At 39.5% G+C, this 24,532-nt stretch overlaps 1 protein-coding gene across 1 annotated transcript in view; it reads left to right on the forward strand.

The window, feature by feature from the left end:
- LOC125450677 (fibrillin-2) overlaps positions 1-24,532 on the forward strand; it is a 343,642-nt gene that overhangs the window by 191,274 nt on the left and 127,836 nt on the right. The window contains exons 16-22 of the mRNA XM_059642692.1: positions 1,605-1,757; positions 4,035-4,088; positions 8,836-8,961; positions 14,170-14,295; positions 18,402-18,521; positions 20,981-21,118; positions 21,864-21,914. Coding sequence (XP_059498675.1) covers positions 1,605-1,757; positions 4,035-4,088; positions 8,836-8,961; positions 14,170-14,295; positions 18,402-18,521; positions 20,981-21,118; positions 21,864-21,914 — 768 coding nt within the window. The remainder of the gene's footprint in view (positions 1-1,604; positions 1,758-4,034; positions 4,089-8,835; positions 8,962-14,169; positions 14,296-18,401; positions 18,522-20,980; positions 21,119-21,863; positions 21,915-24,532) is intronic.

The raw sequence follows: 24,532 nt of genomic DNA on the forward strand, positions 1-24,532 counted from the left end.
AAATAACAGAAAGCTTAAAACATACTTATTAAAGCCTCATTCTAAATCAGTATAAAATCCTGCAGGATCATTTTAGATTTAAACTTTATTGTCACATGCAAGTGTACTAAAGTGCACTGAAAACTTTTTAATGTTGCCACACACACAGACATCTTAGGTACGAGTACCTAGGTACAAAACCTAAAACATGATAAAAAGAAATAAGGAGCAAAGTCAAAAGTTAAATTTTATAGTCCCTCTTAGCATTAAGTCAAAAAATAAAGAAACAAACTAAAAGTTCAACCATTGCATAGAAAGTTTTGTTGATTTTCCTGTGCATTGCCCTGCATCAGAGCAGGTTATATCACCACACCTGAACTTTGCCCTAAAAGGAATTTTTTTATAGGACTTTATAAACTGGATCAACTTGTGCTTCACCTACTGATTAACCTGTACAATCAGGCATTTGAAATGAGTCAGAGGGCATCCGTCATCAAATTTGTGAAGACAAATCTCCTTTTGTACTTCTGATAATGTGAAAGGTGGCAGCAGTTGGGTGGATCCAATCCACTGGCAATTTAACAACAAACATTCGTTCTAAGTGTGGAATCTCTAGCGAAACTAATAACGTTGAAATATTTCTCTGCCTTCCTTAACTGGGTACTATTTTTAAAAAAATCATTCCTCACTGTCTCTCACAGCCTGTTGTCCCATTGAAATCCCATCACTACATTTTGCATTCAGCAGAAGGGTATTCATTTCTAGAAAGCATTAGCTTGACACTGTGCGGCCTGAAAGCAAAGTCAACACTTAAAACAAGGGAATGTAGCAGCACTTCACAAGAATTACACCAATATTTGAAGGATGCCTTATTTTTCCCCAAAGCGTTGTTTCGAGCTGTAAAAGTTGAACCAGATGTCTAATAGGTACTAAAGGTCAGGTTCTCGGGGGAAACTTCAGGGGCTGTCATTTGGAATTTTACATCTTATCATTAGAATGGTTTGTTCTATTGTGAATTCACTAAAACTTTGCTTCTCAACACACTGTTTGACTTATAATGCTTTACCTAAACTGTAAAAATAAATTCATTAAAACCCAGTGCTTGCTTCCAGAATAAAGGACTATTTTATATAATTTGTTCTCATGCACTTTAATATTTCAAAGCATCGGTGCTGGCATTTCTCCTGAATACTTCTGCAGATTGTCATTTCTTTAAAACATCAGGAATGAGCAAGAAGAAAAATGTAATTGAAAAATTCTGTTTAAGTGATCAGGAGCTTTGTGAGAGTTGGAGCCTTGAGATTTTTAATACTGTTAGCTCATTGCTATTTTTACTAGTATTTCACTGGCAAAATGCAAAATTGTGGCTCAATGGAGTATTTTTCGTCTTTAAAAGCTATATTTACACAAGTGCTGCATGCTTGGGGGCTGCTCATTTGTCCATCCAACAGTGCTGAGAGGACCCCTGCTTCACTGTGTCATAGTTGTGTCTTGACAACTAACACACTGAATAGGGCTTTGATAAACATTTTAAAAAAGTTTCCTGACTCAAATTCCAGACACTGTGAGCAGCATCCAAGGTCTGTGAATTCTTCTTTATAATGTGTTTTCTTTTATCGTTTTAGACACACATATGCGCAGCACATGCTACGGAGGAATTAAGAAGGGAATATGTGTCCGTGCATTTCATGGGGCTGTGACAAAGTCTGGGTGCTGCTGTGCCAGTCCAGATAATGGGTTTGGAGAGCCGTGTCAACCTTGCCCAGCAAAAAGCTCAGGTACATTTTCAGTCTGGCAGCATGCCAAACCAGGAAAATTTAAAAAGGTGGAAGCCTGATTCCAGCATCTGCAAATATAATTTAAAACTATTGTATACAGTTCAATTTCATGGGAAAAGAAATTGAGCAAATATAAAATAAACTGCCAATTCACCATCACCTGGTTTGTGCTACAGCCCAAGATTATTTTCATCTCTCAAGTCTCTCCTTGCGTCTGCAAAAACTTGCTTGTCACCTTGGCAACTTTGACAGACAGTTTTCCCTTTACATATACTGAACTGATTTAAACTAGAATGAATAGCCTCACCCTTTATTGGCACCATTTTTTTTACCTTTTTTCAAAAAAAATACTAATGAACAGATGATGCTGTAAATCTAGAAGTGTTGAATCCCGATCTCATTTTCACCTGAATATCTGTTTATAAAGAAATGTTTTGTTTCTGTTTGACCAAACTTGTGGTCATTAAATGCTGAGTGAAGGTTAAATATGGTACTTCAGGGAATGCCTGTGTCCAATGTTTATCTTGTATGAAGAATACATTTTCATTTTCCCAGGCAACTCAGTATTTACGCTAACATTAAGCCACTGAGAAATATCAAGGACAAAAACAGAGCTCTGGTGAAACTCAACAGATCTGACAGCATCTCATGGAATCCATAGAATCCCCACAGTGTGAAAACAGACCAATCACCCAAAAAGTCCACACAGACCCTCTGAGAACATCTGGCCCAGACTCATCCCTGTTAGCCTTTCCCTATAACCCTGCATTTTCCCATGGCTAACCCTCCTAATTTACACACCCCTGGCCACTACGGGCAATTTAGTTTGGCCAATCCAGCTAATCTGCACAATTTTGGACTGAGAGAGGAAACCGGAGCACCCGGAGGAAACCCATGCAGACACAGGAAGAATGTGCAAACTCCACGCAGGCAGTCACCCGAGGCGGGAATCGAACCCGGGTCCCTGGGGCTGTGAGGCTGCAGTGCTAAGTACTGAGCCATTGTGCTGCCCATTCGTTGAGAGAGAAACGGAGTTAATGTTTTGAATCCAGTAACCCCACATGTGGGCAGTGTTTTTGTGTCTGATTTATAGTACCTGCAGTCCTTTGTGTTTATTTAAGTATCAAAGGATTTTCCCTGAGTTCTGTATTAGCTGGTCTAACCGCAGGGAGCAGAGGGGAATGCAACAACTAACTTTGGTATCATTGTTGTACTATAGAAGGCTACACAGAATTTATAACATCTTACACAGCCTCTGGACAACGTGAAAAGTTTTGCAGCACTTTTAAATTGTAGGCACTACAGAATATAGCCTTGATCCTAATGGACAACATTGGTGCTGTGAATGTGTTGACAAAATGAAGCTATAACAGTGCAGACCATATGACACAGCAGAACTAGGCTATTTGGCCCATTGAGCCTACTCTGTCATTCAGTCATGGCTGATATGTACTCAACTCCATTCTCCTGCGTCCTCCCTATTAGCCTTGATCCCTTTACTAATCAAGAACCTATCGACCTCAATGATTTAACCTCCACAACCATGAGCCTTGAGTTTGACCTCCACAGCCCCACAGAGTAATCAGTCTCTGGCTAAAGAAATTGTTCCTCATTTCAATTCTAAAAGGTCATGCCTTCATTCTGAAGCTGTGCCTTCGGGTCCTAGTCTTTCCTATTAGTGGAAACATCTTCTCCATGTCCACTCTTTCTAAGCCTCTCAGTATTCTCTAAGTTTCAAACAGATCCACCCATCTTTCTAACCTCCATCGTATACAGACCCAGAGTCCTCAACTAGTGCTTAATGCTGTATAAGTATTTTGTATACATAATAATCACACATGAAGAATGACTAGTTAATGTTATTACTTGCTTCCTAATCTGGGATCTATGGTTAAAATGTATTCAAAATTCATGAATTATTTTTAGTTCCACATATTTGATATATTTACCAGTTACCAACTTCGTCATCTGACTCTGCTGGTCATAGCTGTGATCTACACCTACCCATTAACTTAATTCTAATTCATCGAGTGTCAGTTGTATCCAAAGGATACTTTATGAGATTCCTCCATGCATTCTGCATTTAAAGTACAAATCACACATAATGATTTAATAGCATTTACATTTCTATATGTTTTATGTATGCTATTAGAATGACCCTGTTTGAAACTGCATCTTCATTTGTAATTTTATTGTCAGGTGATTGTATGTTAATCTGGAAATTGTAAGTTTTCCAAATTCATAGTTATTAACCAACTTCTTGATCTGCTTTTACAGCTGAATTCCAGGCACTCTGTAGCAGTGGAATTGGCATCACGGCTGATGGAAGAGGTATAATGAAAAAGCATTTTCACTTCAGAGCAAAAGAAGTCTATGTTTTGCTTTATCTGGGTCTGTTGTCAGTCCTTGATCCTAATTCTTGTGCAAAAGATTGCTTGGTCATGTGTCCAAAATTTAGAACATTAGGAAGACTTGGTTAATTCCACAGTTCTGTCAGATTGTTTCAGCCGTTGTTTAGAAATTTGAATTAACCATCCTTTCAGAAAATGGTAACTACATGCAAATATCTAGAATCCTGTTTTGTTTGATGAAAACTTGTGAGAAGATGCCCATTGTTTCTGTAAGCTGCACATTCCAAATCCTGAACCACCTTCCTGAAAATGGGAAAAGCCATGTTCGGGTGAGAGACTTAGGATTTCCAATGACTTCCTCTATTTTTGCCAAGTCGGAGAAGGTGGTTATCATGGGGAAAGCCTGGACCCACTTTTCCTTAACAAATTGATTTGAAAAATCGTCATAGAGACAGATTAGTTCCAATCTTGGCTCAAAGATGTGTTTTGAGCAGGAGGGTGAAGTCAGGAGCAAGATCTCAATAACCTATGTTTCCCTAGCATCCTGCTTTCTGCAAGAGTCTGGTCCAGAATTATTGTAATTTTTAGTGACTGCTGGGTGATGAGTTATTAAGTGCTGCAACTTTACAATCTTTATATATTTTCAGACTAAGTCACTCAGCAAAATACCATTTTAATAAATCTTGAAGAGGAAGCCAAATTGGACAACAGCTTCCTGGTGTAGCTCTCCTTGTGTGGTCATAGGAACTTGTTTTTCAGTTTGTTCATTAGCACTGATAGCCTCACCATTAACCTAATTGCAAGATCTAGGCCTAGAGTCTATTACTCAGTATTCTGTGTCACTTGATTCAAAGTAACTGATCATTCCGTTTATATTTACACATCTTACTTATGCTGTTCAATTGAAATTGTTGAACTGTGTTGTTTATAAGCGCAGGACGATGTGGAATTATTAGGAGTGCTCTGTCCCATGATGGCAATGCTGTGTTTATTTATATCTCTGAGATCTTTTACGGGCCTGATGGGATTTATTCAAGGATTCTTTGGGAAGTGAGGGATGAGATTGCAGGGCCTTTGGCGATGGTCTTTTCGTCTACACTGTCCACCGGTATAGTGCCGGAAGATTGGAAAGAGGCAAACCTCATTGCCTTATTCAAAAAAGGGAACAGGGATAACCCCGGAAATTACAGACCAGTTAGTCTTACAACAGTGGTGGACAAATTTTTGGAGAGGCCTCTGAGAGATAGGATTTATGATCACTTGGAAAGACACAGTTTGATTCATGATTGTCAGCATGGATTTGTGAGGGGTAGATCATGCCTCACAAACCTTACTGAATTCTTTGAAGAGGTGACCAAACACAGCGATGAAGGTGGAGCAGTGGATGTGGTATACATGGATTTAAGTAAGGTGTTTGATAAGGCTCCTCATGGTAGGCTCATGCAGCAGGTAAGGAGGCATGGGATGGGGGAAATGTGGCCGATTGGATTCAGAATTGGCTGACCCTTAGAAGACAAAGGGTGGTAGTGAACGGAAAACGTTCAACATGGTGCTCAGTTACGAGTGGTGTACCACAGGGATCTACTTTGGGTCTTCTTCTATTTGTGATTTGTGTAAATAATTTGATGAAGGAATGGAAGGGGGAATTAGTAAGTTTGTGGACGATACGAAGGTGGGTCACGTTGTGGATAGTGCAGAGGGCTGTTCTAGGTTACAAAGGGAAATTGATAAGATGCAGAGCTGGGCTGAGAAGTGGCAGATGGAGTTTAACCCTGAAAAGTGTGAGGTGATTCATTTTGGAACGACAAACTTGAAATCAGAATACAGGGTTAACGGAAAGATTTTTGGCAGTGTGGAGGAGTAGAGGGATCTCGGGGTTGATGTCCACAGTTCACTAAAAGCTGCCACCAGGTGGATAGAGTTGTTAAGAAGGCATATGGTGTGTTAGCTTTCATTAATAGAGAGATTGAGTACAAAAGCCTGGTTCGGCCGCATCTGGAGTATTGTGTCCAGTTCTGGCCACCTCATTATAGGAAGGATGTGGAAGTGTTGGAAAAGGTGCAGAGGAGATTTACCAGGATGTTGCCTGGAATGGAGGGAAGGTCTTACAGGGAAAGGTTGAGAGAGCATGGGCTTTTTTCTTTAGAACGACGAAGGATGAGAGGTGACTTGATAGAGGTGTACAAAATGATCAGAGGTAGAGATACAGTAGACAGCCAGAGACTTTTTCCTGGGGTGGGAGGTAGCTTTTATGAGGGGGCATAGTTTTAAAGTGAAAGGAGGTAAGTATCAGAGTGATGTCAGAGGTTGGTTCTTTACTCAGAGAGTGGTAGGGTAGTGGAATGCATTGGAGAGGGTAGTGGAGTTGGCCTCATTAGGGGCATTTAAGCAGCCATTGGATAGGCATGTGGATGATAGCGGTAGGGGTGGAGGTTAGATAGACCTTAGGTTTAGGGTAAAAGTTCAGCACAACATTGCGGGCTGAAGGGCCTGTTCTGTGCTGGACTGTTTTATGTTCTATGTTTAGATAAGTGCAACAATTGTTTTTAAACAACTGGGTTGAGATGATATTTATTGCACAATGCTCGATGGAGCAATTTAGCTTTGTCTAAAGATATGGATTCCCACATCACCATTGCCCTGACCGTACAGAAATAAAAGCAGCATTGTAGTTTCCCCTTCCTGCTGGTCTTACTATGTTCAATTTTGGTACAGCTCAAGTTTGCTGCTGTTACTACTTATACATTGTAAGTCTCGCACTCTGGGTTTTAAACAAAAATTGCTACTCTGGTGCAGAGTTACATGATCACCAGTGGCTTATTTTGAATAGAAACAGTGGTGCAGTTCTGAATCATACAGAACCAAAAACCCCCAAATTCCAAATCCAGCTTAAACTGAAACTGGAATGCAATAGGCTATAATGAAAGCACTGTCATTTATTTCAATGACTTCAGCATGTTCCTTAATTCCTGTAAACGAACATTTCAACTCTCCTGAGATAACAAGGTGTAGAGCTGGATGAACGCAGCAGGCCAAGCAGCATCAGAGGAGCAGGAAAGCTGACCTTGCAGGTAGCCTCATCCCGCCCCCTTGACCTCACTGGACTGACCTATCGCCTCTCTACCTCCCTACCTACACTCACTTTTACTGGCTCTACCTCCGCCTTTTTGACCGGTCTGTCTCCTCTCCACCTATCTTCTCTATCAATGTTCTATCTGCCTCCCCCTCTCTCCCTATTTATTTCAGGACTCCCCTTCCCGTCCCCCCATTTCTGAAGAAGGGTCTAGGCCCGAAACATCAGCTCTCCTGCTGCTATGATGCTACTTGGCCTGCCGTGTTCATCTACCTCTATGCCTTGCTATCTCAGATTCTTCAGCATCTGCAGTTCCTACTATCTCTGAAACAATTTCAACTCTCCTTCCCACTTCCCATTATGTGGGTTTAGCGGTGACTAATGCCTCATTCAGCTTCCCAAGTAATTTGACTGTGTGTTTGTACAGCAACACACTGAGTGCCCGGGCCGCACACAGTGAAGATATTTATGTTAAAAAATGTTGCAATGGTGGTTATGCACAATGACAGTTTCAATGTCCTTTGCCAATCTGTGGTTACAAGGCTGTATCTCCAAAATAAATTGGAAACAGTTAAAAGCAAACTCAATAAGGCGGGCTCAGCAACCTACCAGTGAAGTGAAATCCTATAAAAGCAGTCACAGCAAAAGCATTTGTCAGCCAGTTCCTGAGTTTTGCAGAACTTCAGTTTAAATAGCGAGAATCAGTGTCACTGTTGTGTTTTAGAAAGGGCCCTGTGTTATTGTCATGTGCTTGGCCTGCTTATTTCAAAAGGAAGGAACTTAGTACTTTATTCTCCAGTGATTGATTGCATCAAAAGATTACTTGGATGTACACGATCAAATATTATTTATCATTGAGAAGGGCAAGAAGGAGTTGATCTTCATTTCTCAATGTGGGGCGTGAAACATAATCAGTATTGCAGGAAAATAGTTGGAGAAGCTAATAGAGTCATAGAGCACGCTAACGGACCCTTCAGCCCAACCAGTCCATGCTTAATATCATGTCTAATTAAATGATGTGGACATTTTCTAAGTTCATGTTGCATGTACAGATGCATGTGACAGTTTCAGGAGTAAGGCTCAAAACTTGCCAATCTTCAGAAACATGTGAATTGTCCATTCAAATTGGAATGCCTTAAGCCAGTGAATGCAGGAAAATCAAATGATTTGATTGTGAAGCACTCTAGCTTAGTGACTATGTCCCTGATGGTATTAATTCATTTCTCACAATTGGATTTAATTACATTTTTCACACCTCTCCAACACCAGGACAGCATGTTTCAAATGAGAAAATGCTAATCGAAATAATTGTCCAAATTTTACCTGTATTGGAAAATCGAAGACACGAAACACACAATATTTTCATCTATTGCTTTTAATTCATAGAAGATCAAATAATATGCAAGAATGGTATAATGGAATAGGCACTGCCAACAGGTCAGGCTGTAACAGGAGCATAGTCTTATAATAGTCTTATAAAAGCTGAACCTGTAGTTCATGGTTGTAAATATAAGGCATTTATTTGTATTTATAATAGCAGGTAAAGGATATTTGCAATGCAATAAAATATCATTTTTAAAAAGAAATGTTTATAACAATCTAAATGGAAAACATATGTTTAAACACATGTTCTGTGTCGCTCTTTGATGAATAGATATTAATGAATGTGATCTGGATCCGGATATTTGCCCACATGGAATATGTGAAAATCTTCATGCCAGCTATCGATGTATCTGTAACATTGGCTATGAATCTGACCTAAGTGGGAAAAATTGTGTGGGTAAGTAATTTAACAACAATTTAACAACAGCAGCTTTTCTGTTTTTATTTGTTGTTCCTTCTGCTTCCCTGTAAGAAGTCACGAATCATTGGCCAGACCAGACTATTAGGTTTGTGCAATCAAATTTCAATTGAAGTTCATTTCCTATAAATTATTTGTGTGAAAACTATAGGACAACATAAATGCCGTGCATTTAAACACAGCTTAAAGCTACAAGGAAAAGTCACTTCATATATTAGTAGAAGGTTACAGATTTGCAAATGAGCAAAGTTTGAAGCTGGTACAATGGCTCAGTGATTAGCATTGCTGCCTCACAGTACCAGGGACCCAATTTGATTCCAGCCTCAGGCGACTGTCTGTGTAGAGTTTGCACATTCTCCCCGTGTCTGTGTAGGTTTCCTCCGGGTCCGCTGGTTTCCTCCCACAGTCCAAAAATGTGCAGGTGAGGTGGATTAGCTATAGGAAGTATAAGGTTGTTGGGATAGGGTGAGACTGAGTGGGATGCCCTTTGGAGGGTCAGTGAAAATTTAATGAGCTGAATGGCCTGCTTCTGCACTATAGGAATTCTGTGATATATCTAACATTCCAGATTTTGTTTAAAAAAAACAAAGAACTGATGATGCTGGAAATCCAAAACAAAAACTAAAATTGTGGGAAAAACTCAGCAGATCTGGCAGCATTTTTGGAGAGAAAGCAGAGTCAACATTTTGGGTCCAGTGACCCTTCTAAAGGATTCTTAACTAGGGTCACTGGACCCAAAACATTAACTCTGCTGAGTTGTTCCAGCAATTTCTGTTTTTGTTCAAAATGTTACACTCCATTGTTTTAAAGAGTTTGCAGAGAGGTTTATTAACTTATGCTACTCCCAGTTGTGATTTCACTTACATCTCTATCCTGTTTTTTTCTTCCCCCATTACACAACCAATAACTGCACTGAATCCTCTCCAGAACAGAATCCTCAATCCCATTGGTTTTCTGCTGAAATAGCCAGCAACATTTTGAAAGCTTCTTTGATGTGCTTTTGGACTTTTGCAACACTTGTAAGAAATTATTGGAATTCTATTATTAAAAGAGGTGGGCTACCAAAATCAAACATGTGAGTCCAATTGCAGGTTGGCACATGGACTTCACCTGGACCAACAGAGACTATGTTCCATTGTGGATCTCTGCTTGTGATAGTTGAATTGATCTCAGCTGTTGTTATTGCTGGAAAAGCCAGAATCCAGACTGAAATCTGGCTTGATCAATTATATTAAAAAAAATTAACAAGGTCATCTTTTACTGAAACCCAAGCATACAATGCTATTGATTTGCTTTTAACAATAAAATGTAAGTCTATTACTCAAAAGAAAGAGTGATAGAATTGATTAACCTCGGCTATTTGCAAAGAATGAATTTTTAAAGATTTCAAACACAGTAAAAATATAATAATCCATCTCTCCCAGCACAATCCCTTTCAAGTGCTGAAAGAACAAAAAGATTTTTTTTCTATCATATATATAGATCCAACTAACTTGTTTTCAAATACCAGTCTCAAGAGTTTGATAGTCCTTTGAATGACCACACAACTGAGCTTAGATTTTCTCAAATTCAAATAATACCTTCAGCATTCTCATCAAATTCTTTTGATTTGGAACTTTTAAATTACAGCTTTACATTGAGTTAATGTATGTCCAACTTTAGAACTGACTCCTTCCTCCATCTTTGACCAGAACAGCCAAAAACTGAAACCAAAAGCTCAGTCTGTTGTGGATATTTTCCATCAACAAAAGTCAACCCTTGTTCATACCAACTAAAAGCGGCTGACACTCTTCAAAGTTTATTAGGTCTATTTGTAAAACTTTCCCAATTCAAATAAATTCCCATTAGTGCTCCAGGATCAATCTCTCTCATACTCATTGAAAAAATAAAATTGACTCCAGAAACACTAATAAGGTATTTATAAAACCATCCTCTCACACATGGACCAAAACCCAAATGCCCTTAGTTCAAAATCCAAACTCCAATTAAATGGTATTAATATGTATCTATATGTATCTACATTATAAATCATATCGAAGCTTATAAAAACATGAGTCGCGCAGATATGGTGAATAACTTAGGTCTTTTCTCCAAGGTAGGGGAGTCCAAAACCAGAGGGAATAGTTTAAGGTGAGATGGGAAAGATTTAACAGGGGCCTAAGGGGCGACATTTTCACATAGAGGGTGCTGCATGTATGGAACAAGCTGCCAGAGGAAGTGATGGAGGTTGGTACAATTACAACATTTAAAAGGCACCTGGATAGGTATATGCATAGGGAGGGTTTAGAGGGATATGGGCCAAATGCCTTTACAGAGCAGTCATAGTCTCAGAGATGCCTCTGAACTTACTATAAGCTCATTCAGTTAGCTTGGGGATCCCAAGAGATGGTGCCTATAAATTTTGGAAGATAAAAGGAAGAAAAATTGTGAACTACTGTACACAAATTACAATGAACTACACATTTTAAATTTTTTTGAGAAGAAAAGCCTGAGGAACTGAATTAAATGGGGTTATTTTTTAATGGTACATTTCTCAGCAGTGAGGTAAGAGAAAACATCACTGAAAGCCTTTCCTTTCTTACTCATGTTTTACTCAGAAGCATTCTACTTCTGTTTATCATGGAGACTGGTGAGCCAAGGATCATTTGTGCCTTTGGCAAAAGAAAATCATTTCCACTGATATTTATCAAAAATATTGTTTCTTCAAATATTCCTCAAGCTTTTGCTTTCTTAATTTATTTGTTTAATGCATTGCATCATGAGACAGCTTGCCAAGGCAACAACAGCCAAAATACTGTAGTGTCTATAAGTACGAGAGAGTTTTATCTATTCGCTATCAGAGATTTGCAAGGATCCAAAATGCTTAAACCTAATGTAGCAATATTCTATGACTTAGGCACTGCTTTACTGTGAGTGCATGCATATGGTGAATTAGTGTTTATTCTGTGGAATTGCAGCATTTTTATTATCATTTGTGGATTATGTTCTGCAATCCAGTCTGTTTTTTGTAAAAGCACTAAACCAGTGGCATTAGCTATGAAGGATAAAGTAAATGCAATTTCCTGTAATCAAGTTTACAATAAATAAATGTCTTGTTCTGATAATTGAGAATCCAAGAATTTACTGACGTCTTGAAGATAATATTGTTTGCTATTTTGAATTCTTTCTCAAGGCCATATCTGTAAAAGGTTGCAGTTTTGCAAATGAGCTTGAACTAATATTCCAAATTTAATAGTCTATTATTAACAAGAGTTTTAATTCCTCGTTTTATATATGTTTTGCATTTATCTGTTTCCTGCGTATTCAGTCGTTATCTTTTCCTGCTCCTGGTGCTACTGTGTATTTAGTGTATTTAACAAGCTGGATTTATGGGGCTGCGTTCTCCCTGTCACCACTATCAGGTCAAGAAAAGCTCAGCTGCAGAATGAGAAAATTGCTACATGATACAAGGAGACTATTTGACTCATTGTGCCTGCACTAGCCATGCTCCTGCTTCTTCACCTAACCCGACACATTCTTTCTTTTCAGATAATAATCTAATTCCTTTCAAATACTTTGATTGCATCTCTGTCCACCACACCATTAGACAGTGCATTCCAGATTTGCAGTGTGATATTTTTTCATATTGATTTTGCTTCTTTTATTAAATACTTTCAATCTGTGCCCTCTCTCTCAATCTTTACATGAGTAGAAACAGTTTCTGCCTGTCCACTCTGTCCAGACACAACATGATTTCAAAATGACCAGTGTCTTTGAATAGTTCCTAGGCCCCTTCAGGAACAAGATGGTTGACCACGGATAGCTGCTTGCTGGGAGGATAGTTAAGGTGCTTTGTGATTCTAGCTGTGCCAAGTGGCAGGAGTGCCCAGTATCAATTTGCTAAAACCACTGTGCTTCCCAGAATTGTAGGTCTCCTCCTACTGCAGGTAAAATAATACAGTAACACTACCACATAAAGGAATCAATAAGCCCGAGGATGAGTGGGCTGTCTACATCTTCAGCAACCCCCATAAAATCTTACACAGGTCAAGTTCAGTTGGGTAGATGTTTGCAAGGCCATGCACTAGATTCCTTGAGCACCCCGACTTTAATTTAACTGTCCATTCTGTTTCTAGTCTTTTAAAGCTCTCCTCAGTAGTGAGGTCCACTGCTCCACCATTACCCAGTACTCAATATTGTGTCAGATTATAACTGTGAAGCACCATGAGATATTTATCTACACTAAAAGCTAGATCCATACAAAGTGTTGTTGCTCTTCTGGTGAAATAAGAGCGAATAAAGCATGCCTGATGAAGAAGGACTATCTAATCCATGGGATTGCAGGGTCACAGAGAGAGGGTAGTGGGGGCGGTCTGTGTGGGATTCTCTTCAGAGTGTCAGTGTGAACTCAATGTGCCAAATGGCCAGTTTCCACACTGTAGGGATGCTACGAATCTGTAATTAGAGGGCAGTTGAGGGTGGCATTGAACTCCCTATATCCAAAATGAGACCTTAACATTTTGCACTTTGTAAGCAAGCTAATCATCTCATGCAGATCGGGAAATCTGGCCACAGCCCCACTTTGACATTGTTGTTTTGTTGTTTTCTGATTGAGGTTTAACTGTACGCAGGTGGGAATTGGTCTGTTGCACATCCACTAGAAAATGTGAATTCCAGGCCTATGATTATTGCAACTAACCCGAAGATATTGAGCTTCTGACAAGATGGCTTGCCCTGAACCTTCTACATCCTACAAAACAATTAGTTCCAAGCTTATAGTTAGTGTGGCATATAATGTGACACTCATTAAAGTACACAACACATAAAAGTTCTCTGTTTAGGAAAATGGTTTCTACAATGTAATGAAGATCAAAACACCTGCTTCTCTTTCTTAACATTTGATTAGTTCAATGAGTTGTAAAATGTATCATGATTAACATATAGCAGCGAGCAGGAGTTACTGATTCTAGTTTGTAGCCCAAGTTATACATAATAACTATTAATGCTGTTAACTGATTGATGTGGAAATGTGACTTGACAAAGTCAGCAGGGAATCATAGAGATATTTCACCAAACCATTCTTACTGACATTATTGAAAGGAATCAATACTTTATACTTGTGGTTAATTATTCTGCTAAAGTTTGCTAACTCTTTCTTGAGTTATTTGTGTCCGCTCCTTTTGATTTACCACCACTCTTACCTTCCAGACATTGATGAATGTGCAGTGAACAGGCTCCTGTGCGATAATGGCCTTTGCCGGAACACACCTGGTAGCTACACCTGCAGCTGCCCAAAGGGCTACCTTTTCAAACCAGACTCTGAGATGTGTGAAGGTGAGGATGTTAACAAACGCACTGAATTGAAAAAGACACCCACTCTTTAAAGCAATTGACCGTAAGGCAGTGCCAAGCATCTGCATTGCAATGTATCACCTGTCCAAACTACTTACGAACTATGAGCTCTTGATGTGGAGGTGCCTGCGTTGGACTGGAGTGGAAGTAAACGAGTACAATTTCCACCATGTGGGCTTTCCAACAATATCAGAAGCAGTTTAAAATATCAAAACTAGTGTCGTTGCAATTGGCTGCTTTTTTTTCAGACAACATTCATTTGAATAGTAACAGAGGTTACCTACCGTGTTACAAGCAGAAAAAATCACCAGATGCAAACTCGTAGGGCCTCAGTGAGAAAACCTCAAATTTAGCATCTGCACAATTACATTTTCTCATTATTCTATAGCAGCCAGAGATACACACTGGACTTTTGCCTGACTTTAATCAGAGATGTGTTTTTTTAAGCAGATCCTTATGTGCCTGATTCTGGTTAATTGTATCCTTTCTATTTCCCAACCTCAAAAGAGAAAAATCAAAGTGGCAAAATCACGGCAATAACTTTGTGTTGCCGCTGGACAAAGTCAGTGAGGAGCTAGTGGGCAAATATACCAGCCTGGAGAAATGTACTGGGGCAAGTCATATACATCATTGCACAGGTTCTTCAGCTAATTCGTTTGCTGGGTTTATCTTTTTGATTGTAAGTTAAAGATAGTAACAGAGATGACAGATATGATTTTGCTCTGTCTTTATTACACCATCCCTCAACCATTACCAGTCCATCACCACTATTAAAACATCAAATCTTTAATGTTGTCTAGCTCGTTAAAAGCAATCACTATTGAAATGTTTTGAGAATACTCAACATCCAATAGCTGAGTGTGCAATTTTACCACCTGGCTTTGAGCTGCAAACTTGCAAAGTGGGATGGTCTCCAATGCAATGCCTGGTATGTGATAAATTAGCCAATTTCTGACAGACAGATCCCTAATGTCACCAGCTGCCACCTAACTTACCTAGCTTGTTACTTTCTGATTGCTATAGAGCGATATTTGTAAGAAAATGCATGTGTATATACCTGTCAAGGAAAGGTTCATATGCCCTGTAGTATCCCCCCAATGCCTAGTGAAATATATTTACACTAAATTGCACTTTTCTGGGCCTTACTACAGAAAAAAAATGACATTAAAGCGATAGAAAATAAAAGTTCATTAGGCAAGAAGTGCTGCTATTACAGAGTAACCTCTGAACAATACACCAGGAATCTTCCTTCATTCGCTCCATCAGGGAAATGAGCCATTTTCTGTTTGACTGCCCTGCTACATGTAACCAATGGTGGTGAGAATAGCTTCTGACCATTGACTTATTTTTCTGCCTCCTGCCCCTGCTACTTCAAGGATTATCAGGAGACAAATAGCAATCCTCAGTGAAAACTCTTTTGAAGCTCCAGATTTGTGTTAAACCACATCCTATTTGTTAATAAACTCCTTCTACAGATGAGGAAAGATAGAGGAGACTTTTTAGACGGTTTGAGGAGAATACTATTGTTTCCCCAGATGCTGCTGTTTTGTTAACAGTTTTCATAAACTCCACTAAACCTTGCTTTCAATGTGGTTGAATGACTGGAGCCGAATCAGGTCACTGTGGTTTGGGGGAATTTGGATTTTTTAGTCTGGACAGTAAATATTCTCCCAAATAGCATAGCAGGACTAATTTAAAACAGGTGTCTTTTGATGTATATTTCCAGGGTATCCTAATATTTTGTAAGTGGTAAAACAAAAGGTACTTCTTTCTTGTTTCTCTAATGTAATGCACACATGTAATCAGAGCCCTTGAGCAAACATTAAAACCACAACCAAATTCCTGATTTGAAACAGATACAGTATTTGGTCATAAGAATGATGCGTGCTTCAGAAAGGTTACAAACCTAACTCTCTGTGTGATCGTAAGATTTGGTAAACCTGAATAGAAAGCTATATACTCCATGTTTACATTTGTGTAAAACACAATCATAAACAAAGTTCCTTTACAATTCTTAGCTCTGGTATCCTTCACTCAGTGGCCCATACCTTGTTAATACTGTGGTTTTCCTTTAAGATTAAATGGGGTAAATTTAATATTAAGTTATGCAGTTCACTTGAATTGTCTTTGATCCACTTGGTTTGATAAAATAAAGTCAATTTTCTCTTCCATTTAAGCTGAAAGTCCTTATATCTGTGCAGATTTAATGCCTAATATGTGGTTAATTTGCACTTCTATTCATGCCGTTGGTTTGTTCTCCTCACTACCAACTGCCTCGCTCAAAACAAATGGTGGCTGTGAGAATTTAGCTGTTGCATTGAGGCGTCAGATGCTCAAACATGTTTGGGGTGACACAGTGGTACGGTGGTTAGTGCTGCTGCCTCACAATGCCTGGGATCTGGGTTTGATTCCAGCCTCGGGCGACTGTCTGTGTGGAGTTTGCACCTTCTCCCTGCTTCTGTGTGAGTTTCCGTCGGGTGCTCCGGCCTCCTCCCACAGTCCAAAGTTGTGCAGGTTAGGTGGATTGGCCATGCTAAATTGCCCGTAGTGTTCAGCGAGGTGGGTTATAAAGGGATGGGTCTGGGCGGGATGCTGCAAGGGTCAGTGTGGACTTGTTGGGCTGAAGGGCCTGTTTCCATAGTGTAGGGATTCTATGATTCTACTTCTGCTTGAAATTAAAGCAATCAGCCTATCAATTAATTCATTCTGCCTCAAAGTCCATTCATAAACAAGTAAAAAAAAATCTTAGAGTTGCTTTTTAGTACATCAGAGAATCCCCATGAAACGAAACCAACCTCATGTTGTGGTTTTAAATTCTGATGCTTTAGGAAGTAATATACAAAGTTATAATTCCACTCAAAACATTGAACATTTGGCCAAGTTATAGATTTTACATCAATAGCGACTTCTAATCATTCAGAACTGAAATTAAAGTTTGGTATTTATTTTGAAAATTTCAACAGACTCAATTTTCATTCTTACCTCAGAGACAGCAATAATGTGAAGTCAGGAATCTGAATGCTGCCATGGGATAGTGTGCTCAGATCTCAAGTAACCAGGCACAGTCTTGGACTTTTGTGGAATCAAATGATTCCAGAACTCACTTAGAAAATGATGTGCACAACCCAATTTTGGAATGTGTGAACGTTCTCCCCAAAGTAGTTTTCAGTGGCAAATGATGAAGCAGCCGGTAGAAGGCCCAGACCCAACACTGAGACTCTGACTAAAGCCATTAGGGTGATTGGCATCTCCTCACCTCCCATTACCATCACTGCACCTCGTCCCTTCAAACTATCACCCCTAACACAACAATTTAATGGAGTCAAGCCAGCTTTAAGATTTTTCTGAAGGGTAAGTTTAAAAGATGTTTTGCATGCTCCCCCCATGATCCTTCCATGCTCCTGATGTTCCATGCCATCTCGTGTTTACCCATCCACCTGTTGAGACTCCTCATACCGACCACGGGCCTTCCATGACCAACACCATCATGTGCAAACAAACATTGAGACATTGGCAAAAGAGCTCACAGAAGGAACAATTTATTGTAACTGCTTAACGATGCTAATCAGGCAAGGTCAGCAGCTCTTTTCAGCTGTCAAAACAAAAAAACCCTGCTGACATAATCATTTTGAGTCTGTCTGTCAGCCACGCATACAGGTGTAAGGTCTTTCTGTGCAGAACACCATGTGATTGACTCTTAACTGACCTCTGGGTAATAAGGGATGGGCAATCAATGCTAGCCTAGCCAGTAACACCCTCACCCTGTGAATGAAGAAAAAATTGCTTCATTACACATGTTTCACTGTGCATAGGGGATTCTTGTCAGGGGCTTTAGTAAACAATATGAAATTCAGGTAGATAGCAAGTTATTAATGTCAGAAAAAAAACAAAAGCCCTTCACTTTTATCAACTACTTGGGAACTAACTCCCCGAATTTGAGACAATTGTTGTCTTCAGCACATTCTCCTCAGGTAACAAAGCAAATTTGAAGATTTTTAAAATCAATTAATATTGTACTTTCGGTTTGTTTTGCCTACATGAATATGTCAGGCTGTAACAATACTTAACAGTGCTATTTATTTTTTCAGATGTTGATGAATGTGAGAGCAGCCCTTGTGTCAATGGGGAATGCAGGAACACAGTAGGCTCATTCTCGTGTGAGTGCTCTACTGGTAGCAAACTGGATCAAAGCAGAACTGTGTGCATTGGTGAGATACAGTTTCACTTTTTCTTTAAAAACACAGCTCAAAGAACAAACTCAAAAGATTTCCAAGCAGAGAAAATCAACTCTAGCCTAGTATTATTTTTAACCAGGTATGGTGCAAAGTTTGTTCTCAAATGACATTGCATTTATGTGTTACCTAAACCATAGATAAATCACTGTTCTTATTAACAACATCTTTTTATAATTAGCCATGGATAGTAAGAAATTCTTCTCTGCATGCCTCGAATATATATCAAAGTTTCGAGTTTTGTTCAGTGATCAATTTAGTGAATATTAGTTTGGATCCTTTCAGAGTATTAAATTCATTAGAAATAGACCACTGCATCGACAGTATAGAATTCAGTTAATGGGTCCGCTTCACACCCAACAGAGCAGCACTTGTTCATTGATGAAATATCTGCAATTATATAATCTGACTTATTTTCCTAAGAGCGCTCTCAGGGGTGCAAATTGAGAACCTGTCACCTTGATACTTTAGAAGCTCAGGAAAGGAGGTGGGCTATCTTTTATCCTCATTTCGACACAGGAGAGTTCTGTGTATCATGGCAAAATGCTATGGTGCAGAGTATCAGCAGTCTTCCATTGAGTGAGGCATGCGTTTATAGTCGAGTCAAGTTGAGCTATTGGGTCGTGGTGGATCTTTGAGGAATTGTAGACATTGTTATAATTACAGTAAAGCAACAGGTAGTACAATGATGTACTGTGCTAAAGGTCTAACTCACTCTTATTATTTATAAAACCCAGTTAGCTTGGTTAATAATATTGAAATAAGTGGGAAAATATGTTTTAAAGTAGGGTGCTTAACATCTCTTCTGCAACAGCGGAGCTCCCATCCCCAACTGGCCAACTTACTGTGTCAAGAAAGATGAGGGAGGAAATATGAAAAATGAGACAGTCATTGGAATCTGCTGAAATACTGTAAATTGGAAACAAGTTAGGGTCATGCCTGTATTCCCTTCAAAGATTCTGCACAAACAGGCTGCCTTAAGCGGCGCAAAATGTTCATTCTTTCAATTGGGAAGCAATGGTAATAGGTTAGTTACACACTTTGGTTCCAGTCCCATTTTCAGAACTGTTGGCTCTTTGGCTCTAACCTCCAGAGGAAAAAGCAAGTTGACTGATCCGTAGGAACAGGAAAATGAGAAAGACTGGGGTATTTGCATTGTTAGAAGGAAACGGATGCACCATGAGAGTTGAGCTTGTAGAAAATATGTAAGGTCGACAAGAGAATGGATAAATGTATGACTGAAATATGAAGTTTAGTAGTAGAGGTAGAACAAAATGGTCATAGTGTAAAACTAGTAAAAGGTTAAGTTAGGTACGATGTCAAAATAACTTTCAGAAAGAGGGATCAATATGTAAAAATAGTTTCCAAGAAGAGTTGTGCAAATGAAAACCTTGAAATCCCTGAACAGAAAATTGGATATTGAAATAAGGAGATTCACTTGGGGTCAATAGGGCAAATGAACTTCTCGTCTCTTGTTGTCTGTAGAGCTTGTGATGTATTGGGCAATCAGGACTGGGCTTGACTAGGATATCCACCTTGCTTATAAAGGTAACATTTTCCAATGAAAACAGATGAGCAGCACGGCAGCTCAATGGTTAGCACTGCTGCCTCACAGTGCCTGGGATAGGTTTGATTCCAACCTCAGGTAACTGTGTGGAGTTTGCACATTCTCCCTGTGTCTGCGTTGGTTTTCTCCAGGTGCTCTGGTTTCCTCCCACAGTCCAAAGATGTGCAGGCGAGGTGGATTGGCCATGCTAAATTACCCATAGTGTTCAGGGATGTGTGGATTAGGTGGGTTATAGGGATGATTCTGGGTGGAATGCCCTGAGGATTGGTGTGGACTTGTTGGGCCAAAGGTCCTGTTTCAACACTGTAGGGATTTTATGATATCTGTACAATGGTGGACAACACAAAGCAATGCCTTTATCACAGAGGGAGAGAAAGAGTGAAAATACAATTGACTTTTAAATTTCTGTTTTCATTGTAGCTATTTCCAGACAGTGTTAGAATATAATGTCAGAAATAAAATGGTCACAGTTCCATGTTGCATCTGCGTTTTTAACTTAGCTGCTCAGGACCAATGATAACTAGAACTACATTTCTCACCAAAAAAAAACCTGATATTACCAAGTCTGTCCTTTGAAGTTCCTTTTGATTCCTCAGATCAGTAGAAAAACAAGACAGGAAAAGTTAGAGTGGATGTTAAACATGCAAACATTAGTCTTTATTCAAAGTAACTATTTAGGTACAGGCAGGGCTGATGTAAAAATGATGCAGACACACTGCATGGCTTGCAAAACAACACATACATTTTCCAGTCAGTATGAAGATATGTTGTGTGCACACTCAAAGCTCAGTAAGTTCTGAGACACTTGTCAGTGAAAAGGGGTTGTTTTTTTTTGTAATTATTTGAACTTTCTCACAAATTGCAACAGACAGTGTGAAAGGAACTTGCTGGTTAAACATCCAAAACAGCCGCTGTGAGGTTAACATCAACGGAGCCACGCTGAAGTCAGAATGCTGTGCTACTTTGGGAGCTGCCTGGGGCAGTCCTTGTGAACGCTGTGAACTAGGTACTGAACGTGGTTACCGACAAAACGAATTACATTTACAAAAATGTGTTGGAATGTTACTGTATTGATTGTGTAGGATTTTTTAAATGAGCACTTTCTAAAAATTTCAAACGTGTACTTAACTGATATAAATATCTCTATATACATACATAGTCACTAAAGCAGTTTGGTTCTGTACAGTAGCGTATGAAGACTTAAACAAACATTGGAGTTTGACTGTATCCAGCAAAAACCCCAAGATATTTGTTACTTATAAAAGACTATATTTACATACATTTGAGGTACCTGGGGTAGGGGGCTGTGTGTGTCTGTGTGATAACTGAATACTATTGCCTGATGGCTGTTTTCTGGATTAGAAAATCAAGTATTTAGATTAATCTCTATTTCTGGCAGCACACCAAACTCCTTTACAGTAGGATTACTTACTAATAACAAGAGGAACTGCTTAGTAATTTAACCAGAATATTTACTCAACCTTTTTAAGTTGGGATTTTTATTGTGTTCCACCTGCGTATGATGTGGAGGTGTCAGTGTTGGACTGGGGTGGACAAAGTCAGATGTCACAATGTCACGTTACAGACCAAACACAAGCTTCCAGTAATATCTTCAAACATTTTACATCCTTATGTCAGATTTTCCACATCTGCAAAATATTATTTACGTAAAAATAGTGAACTATCGATAATCAGTTGATACAATACAAATTTCAGAGATTTTATTCTCGGACTTGTATCTTTGTTTGCAGATACCACCTGTCCAAGAGGATACGCAAGAGTTAAGGGTGTAGCCTGTGAAGGTAAGAATATTTTAACTTTAAAATAAATGGACGCATGACCACTGAGTAAAGGGGAAGCGGAAGGCAGGAGGTTTAGAAGGGGTTTGAGGAAAGGCTTTATCACCTAGATAGTAGTTAGAGGGTAGTGGAGACAGGTAACATCATAACCTTTAAAAAGTACTTGCATGAGCACATGAAGTGTGTAAACAATCAAGGCTATGGACCTAATGTGGGAAAGTGGGACTCATGCAGGTCACAGTCTATACTTGGTGGTATAGTCTCAATGGGCCGAAGGACCACTTCTGTACCGTATGATTCTATGACTTGTTGACATAGGTACACCTTGAAAGAAGTAATTTTCATTTTCACAGCATTCTTCTTGTTTTCATGGTATTGTAAATACTTCACAGCAATTGAAATAAAATGGAATTAATATTTTGTGTGGGCAAATGCAACAGTCAAAGTCTTATGCAAAGCAGTGAGGATAGTGACAAGATACATTGAACCCCTACAGCATGGAAGCAGGCCATTCAGCCCATTAAACCCACACTGATCCTCCAAAGAGTATCTCACCCAGACCCACTTCCCTGCCCTGTTTCTGTATGCCTGCATTCCCCATGGCTAATCCCCCTTGCCTGCACATCCCTAAACACTAGTGACAATTTAGCATGGCGAATCCACCTAATCTACATTATCAAGAAGGTAATGTTCACAGATAAATGTTGACCATGACACAGGGAGAACAGCCTTGTTTTCTGCCATAGAGTGTTATACATCTACTTAAAAGGGAAGAAAGGACCTAATTTTAGCATCTTATCTGATACTTAACTCGTCTCAGAATGCAGGACTTTCTCAGAGCTACGCTGCAGTGTCAGCCTACATTATGTATTCAAGTCTTTGGAGTGAAATTTGAATCAAATTGAAAACTCCAAGACAAAGTAGAATCAACACAACACGTTTGGACTGATCACTATCTCAATGGCCCAGGGAGAGGATCCTAAAATAATTACCACCAAGTATTTCAGTCTTTTGTATTGACCACCTTAAGTTTTATGTCCTAAATACACCTTCCACCCTCTCAATGCAATCAACTGTCACCTTGAGTGACACAGCAAACAATATTCGTATATATCAACTTCTTGCAGTTGAACAAAATAACAAAAAAAACTAATGAAACTGGTAATTACACACCCGACCCTGAGTCAGTCTTTGTGCCAGCTATTAAAAATGATCATCCACTCAGTGGGAATTTTGTTGCATTTAAGTTTATATGGAAATATATCTGGTACATACAGAAGAATTAAATTTAATTATTCAATTCAATTTTTTTAACAAATTTATCACACTGCAGATATATTAACTCTTCTATTCATTCATCAGATGTGGGCATTGCTGGCTGGCCAGCATTTATTGCCTGGCCCCAGTTTCCCTTGAAAAGGTGGTGGTGAGCTGTCTTCTTGAACTGCTGCAATCTCCCTTAGAGACCAGTTTATTTTTCTACTTTGTTTTATTTTGTGAATCACTTGTAAAAGGAGGCAGTTGACACAAAGGTCCAATTTTCACTCGCTGCCCTGAATGACTGGAGTGTTGTTCTGGGGGTAGGGTTGCTGAGTGCTGAGGCAGGGTTTACAAATGATCAACCTGGGTTCTGTACTGAAATAAAAGCAATAATACAATAAACAGCCCTGTCCAGTACTGATACCTCCTCACCACTACACATTCCCCATGCCAGCCCATGCCACCCGCCCATCTCCCCGACTTCAAGTGTGTTTTGCCATGCATCTCTAACTACCCTGAAAAACCCCACCATGCTGACCCTTTCCAACCTACCTGCCCCCACAACTCTTTCTGGGCTGTTTTACATCCCCTACCCCCACCAACCTCGTTGCCTGCATTGCTGACCCCCTCCCCCGACCTCGGCTCCTTGCCTTGCTTTCCTCCCAGCTTGTCAACCTTCCTCCCTCCTGACCTTGTCAAACCCTTTTGCCTCCCCAGAATTGGCCTCCCCTGCCACCCTTGGTTCCTACCTTAGATCCTAGCTCTGTTCTTAAGTCTACTCCCTGAAATCTCACTGACCTCCTGGCCTTCATCTCATAGTCACCATTGGTCAGTGCACCCACCTACGACTGCGGCTGATAGTTGGACAGACCACCTTCTGCCATTAGATGGAGCCTGGTCAATCTAACAGTACTCTATCCTGATGCATACTTGGATAAATGTATACATAGATGACGTATTTCTTTTACATTCAGTATTGCAGTTTATTTTGCAGGTTATGCCAGCTGGGATGGCATATTTGCTGCAGTGCTTGAATTTTCACATTGCTTTTTTATGTGCCAAAAATGTCTGAAAGAGCCCATTTCTGGTTTTAACATTGTTTCCTATGGAAATTTTTCACTTAAAGCACCAAGAATGACGGAATTATAACTCAAAGTAGCATGTAGCATTATTGAGAATGAGTGCTGACTGTGCAGCACTCCCACCTCCATAACCCTGCATGGGGTTTTTAATCATGGTTAATCCACCAACCTGTACATCCCTGGACACTACAGAACAATCCTTTTGCACAGACAGTCTACTTAACCTGTGCATCTTTGGGCTGTGCAAGGAAACTGACACAGACATTGGGAGAACATGTA

Source organism: Stegostoma tigrinum, chromosome 3 (assembly GCF_030684315.1).
Source record: "Stegostoma tigrinum isolate sSteTig4 chromosome 3, sSteTig4.hap1, whole genome shotgun sequence".
NCBI lineage: Eukaryota > Metazoa > Chordata > Chondrichthyes > Orectolobiformes > Stegostomatidae > Stegostoma > Stegostoma tigrinum.